Source organism: Schistocerca nitens, chromosome 6 (assembly GCF_023898315.1).
Source record: "Schistocerca nitens isolate TAMUIC-IGC-003100 chromosome 6, iqSchNite1.1, whole genome shotgun sequence".
NCBI classification, from domain to species: Eukaryota; Metazoa; Arthropoda; class Insecta; order Orthoptera; family Acrididae; genus Schistocerca; species Schistocerca nitens.
This window is the reverse complement of record NC_064619.1, coordinates 616,365,563-616,382,737: the sequence shown is the minus strand read 5'-3', so window position 1 is coordinate 616,382,737 and position 17,175 is coordinate 616,365,563. Positions and strand designations below refer to the sequence as shown.

The 17,175-nt window shown below is 43.2% G+C and overlaps 1 protein-coding gene across 1 annotated transcript in view; it reads left to right on the top strand.

Annotated features, from left to right (window-relative positions):
• The first annotated feature begins 341 nt into the window (after positions 1-341).
• LOC126263523 (putative nuclease HARBI1) overlaps positions 342-17,175 on the top strand; it is a 55,053-nt gene continuing 38,219 nt past the window's right edge. Inside the window, exons 1-2 of the mRNA XM_049960617.1 lie at positions 342-733; positions 2,186-2,384. Coding sequence (XP_049816574.1) covers positions 342-733; positions 2,186-2,384 — 591 coding nt within the window. The remainder of the gene's footprint in view (positions 734-2,185; positions 2,385-17,175) is intronic.

The following is a 17,175-nucleotide window of genomic DNA, read 5'->3' as shown; positions in this document are numbered from 1 at the left end:
GATCTAAGCTAAACGAGGGAATCGACCGCGTTTGTATTTAACCGGGGCTCTTTCACGGTTTCCTCGACATAACCGTGGTTTTAGAAGCATACGCTATTAAGATGGCGGCGCGTTTTGATGTTATGGATGACGCTGAGGAAGAATTGTTATACCTTGACCATTTAAATCGTGGCCGAAACCGTGTTGGAGTGATTGTGGAAAGGGGAAACCCTTTTGAAGATTATAGTGATAGGAAGTTTGGAGAGAGATTTCGTCTGCTAAAAGAAACAGTGTGTTGGTTGTTAAACGAAATTAATTATAGGTTAGAATTTCCTACTGATCGGAATATCCCTATTTCGCCGATGAACAGTCTTTTGATTACTTTAAGGGCATATGCAACAGGTGCATTCAACATTCTTATTGGGGACAACAGTAGTGTAAATCATACAACAGCACAACGAATTATCAGTGATGTATCAGACATCATAGCATCAATGTCTCCTCGATTTATAAAATTTCCTACAAGAGAAGTAGTGCGCTCTCTGATGTATGATTTTAGTCAATTGGACCGATTTACTGGCGTTCTTGGTACCTTGGATTGCACCCATATAAGAATTCAGTCTCCTGGAGGACACAAAGCGGAACTTTTCCGCAATAGGAAATCATATTTTTCCTTTAACTGCCAGACCATTAGTGATCACAATTTGTTAATAAGAGATATTGTCGCTCGATGGCCGGGCCTTTGTGCACGACAGTACTACACTCCTGGAAATGGAAAAAAGAACACATTGACACCGGTGTGTCAGACCCACCATACTTGCTCCGGACACTGCGAGAGGGCTGTACAAGCAATGATCACACGCACGGCACAGCGGACACACCAGGAACCACGGTGTTGGCCGTCGAACGGCGCTAGCTGCGCAGCATTTGTGCACCGCCGCCGTCAGTGTCAGCCAGTTTGCCGTGGCATACGGAGCTCCATCGCAGTCTTTAACACTGGTAGCATGCCGCGACAGCGTGGACGTGAACCGTATGTGGTGTTGACGGACTTATAGCGAGGGCGTATAGTGGGCATGCGGGAGGCCGGGTGGACGTACCGCCGAATTGCTCAACACGTGGGACGTGAGGTCTCCACAGTACATCGATGTTGCCGCCAGTGGTCGGCGGAAGGTGCACGTGCCCGTCGACCTGGGACCGGACCGCAGCGACGCACGGATGCACGCCAAGACCGTAGGATCCTACGCAGTGCCGTAGGGGACCGCACCGCCACTTCCCAGCAAATTAGGGACACTGTTGCTCCTGGGGTATCGGCGAGGACCATTCGCAACCGTCTCCATGAAGCTGGGCTACGGTCCCGCACACCGTTAGGCCGTCTTCCGCTCACGCCCCAACATCGTGCAGCCCGCCTCCAGTGGTGTCGCGACAGGCGTGAATGGAGGGACGAATGGAGACGTGTCGTCTTCAGCGATGAGAGTCGCTTCTGCCTTGGTGCCAATGATGGTCGTATGCGTGTTTGGCGCCGTGCAGGTGAGCGCCACAATCAGGACTGCATACGACCGAGGCACACAGGGCCAACACCCGGCATCATGGTGTGGGGAGCGATCTCCTACACTGGCCGTACACCACTGGTGATCGTCGAGGGGACACTGAATAGTGCACGGTACATCCAAACCGTCATCGAACCCATCGTTCTACCATTCCTAGACCGGCAAGGGAACTTGCTGTTCCAACAGGACAATGCACGTCCGCATGTATCCCGTGCCACCCAACGTGCTCTAGAAGGTGTAAGTCAACTACCCTGGCCAGCAAGATCTCCGGATCTGTCCCCCATTGAGCATGTTTGGGACTGGATGAAGCGTCGTCTCACGCGGTCTGCACGTCCAGCACGAACGCTGGTCCAACTGAGGCGCCAGGTGGAAATGGCATGGCAAGGCGTTCCACAGGACTACATCCAGCATCTCTACGATCGTCTCCATGGGAGAATAGCAGCCTGCATTGCTGCGAAAGGTGGATATACACTGTACTAGTGCCGACATTGTGCATGCTCTGTTGCCTGTGTCTATGTGCCTGTGGTTCTGTCAGTGTGATCATGTGATGTATCTGACCCCAGGAATGTGTCAATAAAGTTTCCCCTTCCTGGGACAATGAATTCACGGTGTTCTTATTTCAATTTCCAGGAGTGTATATTTCTCAACTGCGCTCGCAGAGCCCAGTTTGAAAATGGAGAAATACCGCAAGGTCACTTATTGGGAGATAGCGGCTATGCATGTAGATCCTACTTGTTAACTCCACTTATAAATCAGCAGAATGAAGCAGAGCATCGCTATAACAGGTCTCATATTAAAATTAGAAACACTGTTGAGAGAAAATATGGCTTGTGGAAGAGGAGATTTCCCATATTATCTGTAGGAATAAGATGTAATCTACAGAAAACAATGTCAATAATCGTGGGTAGGGCTGTCTTGCATAATAGTGCGAGGAGTACAAGCAGTGAAGAACCACCAGAAGATCCAAAAATTTCTCGCCTTTTAAGTTAGTTACATGACGAAAGAGTCCCCAACATTGAAGATAACGAAGCTGTGCTACCTGGACAGCAGATGTATCGTGATGACACATTGCTAGGGAGAGCAGTTCGCCGTGCTATAATTAATGAACATTTCCGATAACGTAACATAAATTCAGACATTGTTCAGAATGAAAAATTACGATTATAGTTACGGGATTTCACAGTAATTTTTAATTTTTTAGATTATTTCAGCATGTAATCTATTTTTTTCTGTTATATCGGGAACATAAAAGTAGCCTACTCATTGAACTGGGTGAATGATGAGAAATTCAGTGGTACACCAAAAGCACTTTCAAATTTCAAACTAAAAGCCAGAGTGTGCCGTATACTATGCTTACGATGAACCCAGAAAAGTCATTAATTTATGAGTAAATTTACGAGGAGTAGAATTAAATTGCGTCTCCACATGGGACCACATACCTGTTTTTCTTTTGAGCTGCGGCGGCCAGTTTTCTTATTTTCAAGAACGGATGCAGTTGCAACCACCAGTTCAAGAAGTACATCAATCTCGTGCTTCGAGAAATTCAGGGATCTTCTTTTGTTCTCCATTATTCTCCAAAAAACGAACAGATCGGAAATAGGTACCGTGGTACGTATACACACTTCTGCTTGTTGACGGAAAACACGGCAAAGAGAGAATGTGACACCAGCGATTATATGTACAATTTCATGTTTACTAACATCTTTGCGTCGCCAGGGCACGTTCCATTGCAATGTACAGAGTTTACCGTGGTCAAATGCACGGTTGGCTGACGACGGTTTGCTGACCAGCGATTAACGTTGGTGCACTGCAGAAACATTTTAAACACGATTTACTTTTAACTATGATCGCAGGACCTTGGTAATCATGCTTTTTGACCGGTGTTGGTGCACTCGGCCATAAACATTGGAGGATGTAATGATGCAACCACAAGTTTACATGAATCCTTATGTCCTACCATGCCAACAAATACGTTTTGACGTTAATTTTCTACCAAAAATGTGTACCGCTAATTCACTCAAAAAAGGTGTTAAGCTATTAAATGGTTTCATGAAACCATTTCATGCAACACACTGTGTTAAGTACTTTTATCTGAAATTCTGAAGGTGCGGTATGTACAAAATGCGTAAATAAGTAATGCTTTAACAGCAGTTGGATTATCGTTAGTAACACCTAAAAAGCGGTGACAAGGACATTCTCAAGTCGTTGATGTATGTAAGAAAAGAAAGATTTAATACTGGTACGGAAGCTGATACAAACTACACTGAATGCGAACTGGAACTATTACACCGATTTTAAAAAATCAATGTACGCCTTGATATCCAGCACTCTCTCCGATAATTGTAAAATACTGATTCAAACTAGAAAAACTATTTGTGACATTGCTATCGAGGTGTACGACATCAAACTTTTAGACATGTGTAACATTGTGCCAAGACAAACGATACAGAGGCAGCAGTATCTAAGCATCTAAGTTACTAAACGGCTGAACTGTCGGTAGTGCCCAGTATGCATTGTCTATCTAGCCGCCTTCAGTGGCAACAAAAGTTTCAAATTTCGTGTAATTACTGACCGTATTTAAGAGTTTTACGTGCTGTCACAATCCGCTCATTAAGACGTATAATCTTACATTAAAGGTTAAACACAGAAGTAGTACCGATTACGGCGACTCAGGCGCACTCTGTTTGCATATCTGTCACAACATCTCCCATGTCGGTGGTTACATGATCATGCCTCTCCCTTCCTCCCCTCCATCTCTTACCCCATTCCCCTCCCTCCATTGCCCTCTTAAGCCAATCGCAGCGCAGTATTAAAAATGAAGCAGCTAGTCATAAAATACCTGTAAAGGTCCCACTGAACTGCATTTATTTCCATATACAAATAATAAACTTGAATTGGCTCCATATTGAAAGATATTCATCAATACAACAGTATTTCCAAACTTTTTCGCATTAATCGTGTAAATCGGTGTTATTCATCACTCTCACTCACACAGTCACTCACACACACACACACACACACACACACACACACACACACACACACACATATATATATATATATATATATATATATATATATATATATAGCCGCACTCACAAACAATTGTTTACGTGAAGTTCAGTTGCTTCATCATTTAATTTCATTGCTTTTATGCTTACCTCATTTTCCTAATTGATGATTATAGCAAATAACTTACCCACGTATGGTGACTGCCATTAACCCTGGATCGTAATGACTACCACTAACCCCAATGTCATAGTGACTTCCTCTGCCCTCATAAGTGACTGCCACTGGTGAATGCCATTACCCTAAATGGTGAATCCGTTACCCCCTTTCCCAAACATGGTCATCATCATTAGCTCCATAGCAGATGTTTATAAAAGACTCAATGCCTGACGTTAGTCGACTTTAACAGATCCAGCCCTCATTGTGAACGTTGGAAACATATAGTAGATAAGCCCGATACAACATGTTTACCGACATAATATCAACACCACACGTGGAAATCTTTGGCCTATATTCTGACACCTCACTAAACTGCACAACGAATCTACGTTAACGGATTTGAATTCCTGTCGAGAAATTCTCCTCAACGGCAAATTCCAAGCAAATGAGAAATATTTCACCGATTTTGGGACAACTATTCATTTGTAGAACGCTGGAATGGCTAATAGTTCTGGCTATTGGTTCCTCCAAACAACTTCTGACTTAGCCATTTGGCAACGCAACAGGGGCAGTGTGTTTATGTTGTTGTCATATGTGAAGTGACTGATCTACACTGTTCTGTTCATTTCATCTCTATTTCTTTTTTGTTTCATTGTTTAGCAATGGGCAAAAGAAAGTGTTTAATGTTACCCTCTAACTGCAATAAAAAAATGGTTCAAATGGCTCTGAGCTCTATGGGACTGAACTTCTGAGGTCATCAGTCCCCTAGAACTTACAAGGGAACCTCCCCATCGCACCCCCCTCAGATTTAGTTATAAGTTGGCACAGTGGATAGGCCTTGAAAAACTGAACACAGATCAATCGAGAAAACAGGAAGAAGTTGTGTGGAACTATGAAAAAAATAAGCAAAATATATATAGTCCATGTGCAAGATAGGCAACGTCTAGGACAATCTGCGTTCAGGAGCGCCATGGTCCCGTGGTTAGCGTGAGCAACTGCGGAACGAGAGGTTCCTGGTTCAAATCTTCCCAAGAGTGAAAATTTTTCTTTCTTTATTTTCGCAAAGTTATGATCTGTCCGTTCGTTCATTGACGTCTCTGTTCACTGTAATAAGTTTAGTGTCTGTGTTTTGCGACCACACAGCAAACCCGTGCGATTAGTAGCCGAAAGGACGTGCCTGTCCAATGGAAACCGAAAACATTTGATTGCAAGGTCATAGGTCAACCGATTCCTCCACAGGAAAACACGTCTGATATATTCTATACGACACTGGTGACGGCATGTGCGTCACATGACAGGAATATGTTGTAGACCCACCTAACTTGTACACTTGGTGAATGGGTAAAAAGATTCTTCTACCTTGCCCAATTTAGGTTTTCTTGTGGATGTGATAATCACTTCCAAAAAAGTGTGAAAACATAAGAGTTTGTCACATAAACTGCAACAAATGAATGCAACAGTTTCACAGTCGCACAGTTTTGTCTGTGCTCTGTCAAAACATATGTTTTTAACGTTTTCAAATTTTTCCGTGTGTAAACCGTCAAATCCTGCATATGTCCCAGCAAATCTGAACATGTCCTGGAATTTTGGAGAGCGAAGATGATTATATGTGAGTGCCTGAACTTTGATAATTGTCCGAAAATAAAAATTAAAATTTTCTCCCGAGGGAAGACTTGAACCAACGACCTATCGCTCCGCAGCTGCACACGTTAACCACGGGACCACGGCGCTTGTGTGTTTGCACCCACCTGGATGTTGCTTATCTTACACATGGACTACTCAGTTTGTATATTTTGCTTATTTTTTCATAGTTCCATACAACTTCTTCCTGTTTTCTCGATTGATGTGTGTTCAGTTTTTCAAGGCCTATACACTGTGCCAACTTATAACTAATTCTGAGGGAGGTGCGATGGGGAGGTTCCCTTGTTAGAACTACTTAAACCTAACTAATAATAAATGTGTCTATTTCACACTATATGCTTGAGAATTCGGTTTTGCACATAAGGAACGGCTCATGGTGAACACCACGAAAAACAACCAAACATAGTAATACTATTGAAAAAAAAAACTATTAATACTACTGCTTCACCAAACGTAAGAGATTTCCAGAATGCGATTTTCACTCTGCAGTGGAGTGTGCACTAATATGAAACTTCCTGGCAGATTAAAAATGTGTGCCGGACCGAGACTCGAACTCGGGACCTTTGCCTTTTGCGGTCCCGAGTTCGAGTCTCGGTCCGGCACACAGATTTAATCTGCCATGAAGTTTCATATCAGTGCATACTCGGCTGCGGAGTGAAAATCTCATTCTGGAAACATCCCCTAGGCTGTGGCTAAGGCATGTCTCCGCAATATCCTTTCTTTCAGGAGTGCTAGTTCTGCAAGGTTCGCAGGAGAGCTTCTGTAAAGTTTGGAAGGTAGGAGACGAGATACTGGCAGAAGTAAAGCTGTGAGGACGGGGCATGAGTCGTGCTTGGGTAGATCAGTTGGTAGAACACTTTCCCGCGTAAGGTAAAGGTCCCGAGTTCGAGTCTCGGTCCGGCACACAGATTTAATCTGCCAAGAAGTTTCGTAAGAGATTTGTTTGAAGCCAAGGATGAAAATGACAGTGTGTGCTGATACAGAGGCTACATTTTCATATTACACTGCTAGACATCAAAACCTTTACTGAAATGAGTCACGTCTGATGAATATCACAGCTGAATTATCAAAGTTGATGTTGCAATAAACTGCTTTAACTAATTTTCAAAAACATGTCCTGGGTTAGGCCCAAGACAAAAAATGATAGCAGAATCTTCAAGTTGCTGGGAGGTGAGAGTGCAGTGACTGCTATCAAAATACCAGACCGTGAGGAATATCCGAAACACATGTCAACTCTCACATTTTTCACACACTGATTCTGCTTCAACCTGAAGCGTTTCTACTTACGCTTACCGTTCACAAAACCTCTCCCAGTCTTCTCTTTGTTTATTATACATGTTTCAGACCTTACCATATCTTTGAATGCCACTATGTTGTCTGATCTAAGGCACGTTTCCTTTCATTCAGTGTTTTAAAATCCTTGAGGTGCAGCGAATGCTGAAAATTACAGCTGATCGGTCGTCGAGCAGCGGACAATCTGGAGCGGTTGGTTCCCGATCAATGAAGAAGAGGACCTAAGTCTATCGGCCGGCTGAACATCGTCTCTGCCCACTGAGATTTTATCGTATTAGCGATAATGGGCGAACCAGCAATAAGTTGGATGATCTTGAATGCGTTGCTGTTGAGTCTGCATTTAGAATTCAAACAACTACAACTGTTGTAACTAATAGGTTGGGTTTTAAGGAGCCTATAAGTTACTTGGATACCGGTTGTCACGTTTTCGACAACGCAATTCGTCAAATTAATCGAAGCCTCTAAATCAGTTTTTAACTAGTCACATGGAGTAAAACAAAAGGAACTCAGTACAAGGAACACAATTTAATGCCATCCGAAATTAGTGACATTTGGTACTCGGTTAATATTATTGATAATCTCTCAAAGAAATTTGAGACGTTTCAAGAGAGAGATTCCAGCTGGGCACTGAAGGAAATAGTTCAGGTTCGATTTAATACACATTAAAATAAGGCATTTTATGCAGCACTATACCCAAAACTACTCAAAGTGATATGCGATAAACATGCATTAATAAACCTTAAGTCGTAGGTTAATGCTTGTTTTAAGTGGTCCGTTGTGGCTTCTTTATGTCCTGTAAATCAAGATGCACAACATATGCCTAAATATTCGCTAAATGCAAACAAAGTACACTTTGTCAACATACCATTTCTTGCGGAGCTGAAACATCTATGACACCCAGTATTCTGATTATGAGTGGATGTCAGGGCAAGGCAAGAGATATGACAAAGAGTTCAACATTGTACTACTGGATGTTACAAAACGCCATGACGAATTAGATGTAAACCCACAGACGTTGCAGGAGGATAATACTGAACTACGTCATTTCTTTTGCATAAAAAACTTTTCATGACACGCACAAATTAACATGACTGTTCATCAGAAGTCAATTGTAATATATTAATGGTATCTGTGCTATTTTTATTCCAAGGAAAAGATAAATGCACACATGCTTGACTGTGTACAGTTTAAATCGGTCACGCCTCATGCCTCATGGCAAGAAAAAGTTTATACGAGGGTTGGAATTTAATAGTGGCAGTTATTTATTTACAGCTCCTACAAAACAGATACGTATTTCAACGTTTTAATGACCTTCAAAGTAGTCACCAGCATTGTGTATAACCCTTTGCCAGCGATGTGGAAGTCGTAGGATATTCTTAGCAGTGCCGGTTGTGTTGACATTCGAACGGTGCGGTCTACTGCCCGACGAATTTGTAGCAGTTCTGAAGCGAGTGCCGTAAAGTGTTTCCTTCAGTTTAGAAATCGAGTTGAAATTACAAGGGTTTAGGTCAGGGGAGTGCAGTAGGTGGTATAGAACTTGGCAGCTCCATCAGTCAACAAATGAGTAACAGCTTGCACTGTACGTGCTTGAGCATTGTCCTGCAAAATGATGGTCAGTTCCTGCAGAAAGTGTCGTCACTTCTGTCCCTATGCTGTTCATTTTTGGAACCCAACCTACGACCAGCTTAGAGTGCAATCTGTTACTGATTTGTTTGACTGACGGGGCTGCTAAGTGCTATACAACCTACTGCACTCCCCTGACTTAAGCCCTCGTAAGTTCAACTCGATTTCTAAGCTGAAGGAAACACTTCACGGCATTCGCTTCAGAACTGCTACAAATTCGTCGGGCAATTGACCGCGCCGTTCGAGCTGTCAACACAACTGGCACTGCTAAGAGTATCCTAGGACTTCCACATCGCTGGCAATGGGTTATAGACAGTGGTGGTGACCACTCTGAAGGTCAGTAAAACTTCGAAACACGAATATATTTTGTTCGAGCTGTAAATAAATAGTTGTATGGAGCAGCCATTTGTGACTTATAATGGTACAGAAGACATATTGTAACCAGGTGTTGGTTGTAGTCACAGTATTGACTATGGTTTGTATCCTGATTTTGTAGATTTGCATAAACCGCTCAGTTTTGTCTACTACATACACTGCGGCTATGGCCAGGAACGCTGCGAGTTTAAATTGCACAGAGGCAATGATTGTTATGTACGGTTGACTCAACAGCTCACTGCAGTCGTTGAGATTGTAAATGTGGTTTTGTTGCACAATATCGAAGTAGGAAATGAGCGCTGAAGAAAAATTAGCATTTTGCTAAGCTGAGATTTGTCATACCTATGGAGGTGCAGTTAAGTAAAGAGATGTAAATCATCTCCCTGGTATGTACTGAGGTACAACATCCTCCCCAGCCCCCCCCCCCCGACCCCACTCCCCTCCCCCGTGCCCCCCCCCCCGTTGCAATTTTAACTTCAGGCTTCTCTGTAGATTTTCCATCGTATTCTCACAATCTTAGCAACAGATATTTCTTGATCAGGAGCATTTTTGAACAAAAGACGTTATACTGGAGAAGAAAAAGTGAAGTTAAGTCAATGTCATCTTTCTAATGTGACATAGAACATGGAGAAATATAAAGCTTCTACAAGTGTCACAGTATGCCACCAAGAGTGATATTTTCGATTTACCGGTTTCCAAAGTTTCTTGACGTGCTAACTCACAAAGTGTGCACTTACCTTATATCTGATTAACTTAAGATAATGAGAACCTGTTTCCCATATGATTGAGAGTTTAATCAAGCTAATCAGAAGGATATTTGTGTATATGAGTACTTGTAACGCCGGCCAAAGTGGCCGTGCGGTTAAAGGCGCTGCAGTCTGGAACCGCAAGACCGCTACGGTCGCAGGTTCGAATCCTGCCTCGGGCATGGATGTTTGTGATGTCCTTAGGTTAGTTAGGTTTAACTAGTTCTAAGTTCTAGGGGACTAATGACCTCAGCAGTTGAGTCCCATAGTGCTCAGAGCCATTTGAACCATTTGAGTACTTGTAACACGAATCGATTTTATTGGAAGACTGCCTACTTTCAACCGTAAATTTTAAAAGTTTGCCTACATGTGAAACTATAACAAATGCCAAATTGGTTGGTTGGTTGGTTTTTGGGGGAAGAGACCAAACAGCGAGGTCATCGGTCTCATCGGATTAGGGAAGGAAGTCAGCCGTGCCCTTTCAGAGGAACCATCCCGGCATTTGCCTGGAGCGATTTAGGGAAATCACGGAAAACCTAAATCAGGATGGCCGGACGCGGGATTGAACCGTCGTCCTCCCGAATGCGAGTCCAGTGTGCTAACCACTGCGCCACCTCGCTCGGTCAACAAATGCCAAATATCAAAGAGCCTGTGTAAATGGAAAGTGGTCAGGCGTAGAATACTTGGAGGTAAGTTCGATATATATATATATATATATATATATATATATATATATATATATATATATATATATATATATATTGACGTGCTACATCTTTAGGATGTTTCCGAAAACATTCGGATCTTATTCAGTATTATTTTACCTGGCTTGATGGGGGACCCTCCAATCGAAATTACTAATGCGGAATTGCAGTTAATTATAGATATTCAGAAATCAAAATTTTCTGAGTGTGGCATCAGAGTTGATATTGCTCGCTGCTCACATGGACGAGCTGTTTCAAACAATACATGGATGACTATCATGAAAACAAGAACGAGTTTTCAGTGCACACTTCGATGTTAACTGTGTGTACGAAACCTTCCTGGTTCAGATTCTACGTATATGTTCGTCGATGGCCGGCCGGTGTGGCCGAGGGGTTCTAGGCGCTACAGTCTGGAACCGCGCGACCGCTACGATCGCAGGTTCGAATCCTACCTCGGGCGTGGATGCGTGTGATGTCCTTAGGTTAGTTAGGTTTAAGTAGCTCTAAATCCCATAGTGCTCAGAGCCATTTTTGTTCGTCGATGATTTTGATGTAATGTGTATACCTGATGATTCCGACGTAAGATATATTGTAGATGCCGTTCCTGAGTGCCCGGAAAATTTACGTGAACTTCACTCTGATTCACGATCACGTTCAGAGAAAACTGTACCATCAACTACCATCAGCGAGCTGGGTGTTCCAAAGAAAGTAACTTCCACATTATATAATAAGGTAAATTTTGTGTTTCACTACAGAATTTCAAAGTACTTTCCTACATTTAACATATTCTACAGAAATATCAACGCAATGGTCATGCTCTCAAGCTGCCTGGATCAAACAGTACACTGATATTTATGATGTGTAACACGTGAATGCTAAGAAAAATTTTAAAAAAGTCATCTTCTGACTTGAGGATAATTGTATTTCCGCAAAACAATGCAAAATGTGCGAAAAAAGAGTGATGTGAAGGAACTAACAAAATGTGATTCAAGAACAGTTGAATTAAAATTGCTTAAAATAGTCTTTCATAAGCAAATAGCAGTACAGATGGTTACTATTAATATTTTATAGACGTTTGTAGACTCTTTGTAGATTCTAATTTTCATTATATGTTAAAAAATGTGAAAAAGTCTTACAACGACATGCGTAGTCTAATATACCACGTAACGATAGAAAATAATTATGGTGATATTAAAAGCATACTACATCAATGATTTGACACTGCACCTTGAAAGCTTACAGTTCCGTCCTTAGTACATTTTCTAACAGGAACAGTTAACTGGAAGTATATTTGTTGCGTACCTAAGATGTACACTCTTAGACCCCCACGAAATCATTAACCGAATGGAATGGAAATCAGTATATGAGACATGCTATGCCGGAGCCAAGGTAGCCCCTGATGGCCGGCAACCGAAATTACACCACAGAGGACGGGGTTGTCTATGTCCAAGGCGTACCAAAAGCACCATGGTAAACATTGGGTCTTTACATACAAGATAATGGAAACAGACATTCCGAGGACTACTTCCTGCAGAGGGAGCTCGAGCCACGGCCTGCAAGAAGTATCACTGCGCGAAAACCTGATTGGGTAGAGACAGCTATTTAGGCGCTAGAACCAGCCCCAAAGTTCGGTTTCACTCCTGATGCCGACCTCGTGGACATGGACCGCTGAATATTACATCTTCGTCTCTGACTTGGACTTTTACTAGTGTGTGTGTGTGTGTGTGTGTGTGTGTCTGTGTTATCTCGAACCTTTGTGGAAAATTAGAACTTCTGTTTGCCCAATTAGGAAACTTTGGCTGGCATCGTTATTGTTACGTCTCTTTTGTTGTTCAGTCATCAAACTTGTAAACTTACATAAATAAACGTTGTGTTAGTGAGACATTTCGAATTGTCAGTCACAACAGGACGAACATGTACAGGAAAATAAAACAATTTCAGAAAAGCATGGTCGATCTATTCAAGAGAAAGAGCTTCAAACAATGAGCGAGTCAGTAATGTGTTGATCCACCTCTGGTCCTTATGCAAGTAGTTATTCGGTTTGGCATTTGATTAATAGAGCTGTTGAATGTTCTCGTGATGAATATCGTGCCAAATTCTGTCCAGTTGCGTGCTTAGATAGTCAAAATCCAGATGTTTATTCAGGGCTCTGCCCACAATGGTCCAAACGCTTACAATTGCAGGGAGATCCGGAGAGCTTGCCAGCCAAGGTAGGGTCTGACAAGCACGAAGACTAGCGGTAAACACTCTTGCCATGTGTGGGCGGTCATTATCTTTCTGACATTTGTGGACAGGATGGCTTGCAATGAAGGACGACGTAATGGGGCCTAAAACACCGTCGATGCATCGCTTTGACGTAAGGGTGCCGCGCATGACAATCAAAGGGGTCCTGAAATGAAATGAAATGGCCCCCAACCGTCACTCCTGGACGTCGGGCGTTATGGTGGGCGGCTGGTATCCCACTGATGTCTGGGGAGTCTCCAGATGACTATTCGGCCTGGATTCTCATTGACTGGAGTAGGATTGTCTTGCGTGGTGAGCCACGCTTCAAATTCAGCACCGACTGAAGACTTGTCTGGAGACGAACAGCAGTCAGATATCAAACCGACTGTCGCCAGCCATATGAACAGACAACCAAGAATGGTGGTCTGAGATGCCATTTCATTTCGTAACAGGACATTTCTTTAGTTGTCATCCGCGGCACTTATAGTATACATTATCGGTGATGGAGTTCGTATGGAAGCGGCCAAGCTGGTCCCGCTAGCGTCCCATCCTGGTGCCTTAAGCACGGCCGCGATGTATGTGCTCTCTCGCCGCCACATATCCGCGGCAGTCTGCGTTGGCCGAGGCAGGGCGCCAGCCGCATTTCCGTTCACCCGTATTGTGGGCAAGTTAAGTTGTCTTTTTTAGACATGTAGGTTTTCTAGGCACTCCATGAGTGGCAGCTTTCAGGGCTTCCCGAGGTCTCTGACGATTTACATCGCCGTTCTATTCGCCGTTTTATCACCGCTAAATTCGTTTTTCTAGATTAATATTTCTTTGAAAATATGTCTAAGTGTTTTCACGAATGTAGGGAAATTTCCTTGTTGATTTAAAGCAGCAATATATGTTATTAGTTTAAATCAAACCGAAGGTTTCTATTTTAAAGGACGACTCATATCCATTGTTATCTGAAAGTAGGTTTTAAAGTTTGTACTGTGCATTATTTGGTTCTGTGTGTTCATGTTATCCAGGGGAACTTGCATATTGGTAACCCATCAGTTATACGTTATTGCCCCTGTTAATCATTTGCATTGCTGTTGTTGTGGTCTTCAGTCCTGAGACTGGTTTGATGCAGCTCTCCATGCTACTCTATCCTGTGCAAGCTGCTCCATCTCCCACTACCTCCTGCAACCTACATCTGCTTGGTGTATTCATCTCTCGGTCTCCCTCTACGATCTTTACCCTCCACGCTGCCCTCCAATACTAAATTGGTGATTCCCAACCACTGCTTCCCTTTCATGTCCGTCGACTCTTATAACTGTCATATGGTTTCTGTACAAATTGTAAATAACCTTTCGCTCCCTGTATTTTACCCCTGCCACCTACAGAAATTGAAAGAAAGTATTCCAGTCAACTCTCTCAAAAGCTTTCTCTAAGTCTACAAATGCTAGAAATGTAGGTTTGCCTTTCCTTAAACTATCTTCTAAGATAAGTCGTAGGGTCTGTATTGCCTAACGTGTTCCAATATTTCTACGGAATCCAAAGCCGCGCGGGATTAGCCGAGTGGTGTGAGGCGCTGCAGTCATCGACAGTGCGGCTGGTCCCGGCGGAGGTTGGAGTCCTCCCTTGGGCATGGGTGTGTGTGTTTGTCCTTAGGATAATTTGGGTTAAGTAGTGTGTAAGCCTAGGGACTGATGATCTTAGCAGTAAAGTCCCATAAGAGTCTACACACATTTGAACATTTTGAACGGAATCCAAACCGATCTTCCCCGAGGTCGGCTTCTACCAGATTTTCCATTAGTCTGTAAAGAATTCGCGTTAGTATTTTGCAGCCGTGACTTATTAAACTGATTGTTCGGTAATTTTCAGATCTAACACCTGCTTCCTTTCCGATTGGAATTATTATATTCTTCTTGAAGTCTGAGGGCATTTCACCTGTCTCATACATCTTGCTCAACAGATGGTAGAGTTTTGTCAGGACTGGCTCTCCGAAGGCGTTGTCTACACCCGGGGCCTTGTTTCGACTCAGGTCTTTCAGTGCTCTGTCAAACTCTCCACGCAGTATCATATCTCCCATTTCATCTTTACCTACATCCTCTTCCATTTCCATTATACTGTCCTCAAGTACATCGCCCTTATAAATGCAAATAATTTTTAAAAAGTAACTTGTTCCTTGGGGTAATTGCTCGATTTATTATGTTATATTAAATTCTATGACGAAGTTTATGTAATTTGTATCAAATATTGGTTTATAAATTATGTGTATCAAACCAGTGAATGGGTCAAATGCCTCTGAGCACTATGGGACTTAACATCTGACGTCATCAGTCCCCTAGAACTTAGAACTACTTAAACCTAACTAACCTAAGGACATCACACACATCCATGCCCGAGGCAGGATTCGAACCTGCGACCGTAACAGTCGAGCGGTTCCGGACTGAAATGCCTAGAACTGCTAGGCCACCGCGGACAGCAAACCAGTGAATGAAGCATTTGAAATCCGTTAGGCACAATCTTATCCGGAAAGTCTTGTCGCCCCTTAAGAGACAGTAATTTCCCATTTCAATAGCAATATTTTAGGCATGGTGCAAAAGCGCCAGTACAGTTCCCGCGAAAAGTTGGCCGACTAGCCTGTTACGCGTGGGATGCGGATGGAAAGTTACCTGGCCTTGCTTGGAGCGGGAATCTGAGAGAGACAATGCTGACACTGGCGCCAGCAACCTACGGTTGTTCCTGCCTCGTTCCACGCAGCGGCTACCGGCTAAATTTCGCACAGATGTAACACGCATTCTTGAAAGCGAATTAGTAAGTCGATCACCTATTAAGAGTGTTGTGCCGGCCGCGGTGGCCGTGCGGTTCTAGGCGCTGCAGTCCGGAACCGCGGGACTGCTACGGTCGCAGGTTCGAATCCTGCCTCGGGCATGGATGTGTGTGATGTCCTTAGGTTAGTTAGGTTTAAGTAGGTCTAAGTTCTAGGGGACTGATGACCTAAGATGTTAAGTCCCATAGTGCTCAGAGCCATCTGAACCATTTTAAGAGTGTTGTAATACAACACAATTAGCATAAGTAAAATAGCGAATATTGTGAGTCACTGAAGTTGGCAGCGGTCTGATCAACAAGACCGCGAAGCGGTTGTTTGGGGATTAAATCACTCAGCTCGCTCTCGGTGACACGACACTGTTAACTTGTTACTTATATGGATATGGTGTCTGTTCTTTCGGACATATCCGAAAGAACAGACACCATATCCATATACGTATATAGTTCTGACAATACCGGCCATGACCTTCTTCTTCTGTGCGGATGCACACATATTCCCCGAACTCTTACGGGACTTGGTAAGAGTGTCTTCCATGAGTAATGAGTGTGTTGGGGTGGGACACTATAAATGTAGTGTGTGGACGTACAAGATGAGAATGTGGGTCTTGCGGGAGGCGTGCGCGAGATAGTCCGTGCAGTCGCGTTACCCTCGGTGCCCTCGATGGCTCAGATGGATAAAGCGTCTGCCATGGAAGTAGGAGATCCCGGGCTCAAGTCCCGGGCGGGACACACATTTTTACCCGTCCCCGTTGATATATATCAACTTCCGTCAGCAGCTGAAGGTATTAATATAATTCTAAATTTTGTTAACTTGTGTCTGCATGTCTCTCCAATTTCCGTGAAGCAGTCTGCTTGTTCCACTTAGCAATGCCACCGACTGCGAAAAAGCGAAATTTTAAATTCACGCAAGACTTTCAAAAAGAGTTTTCTTTTTTACAGAAGTGTTAATCACCTTCGGATTTACGACGCAATATATGCAAAGGGACGTTTTCCGTACCTCACGCTGGCGAACACGATATACAACGCCATCTAATATCTCACAAACATAAAAAAAGCTCTGACCGCTGCAAGTACATC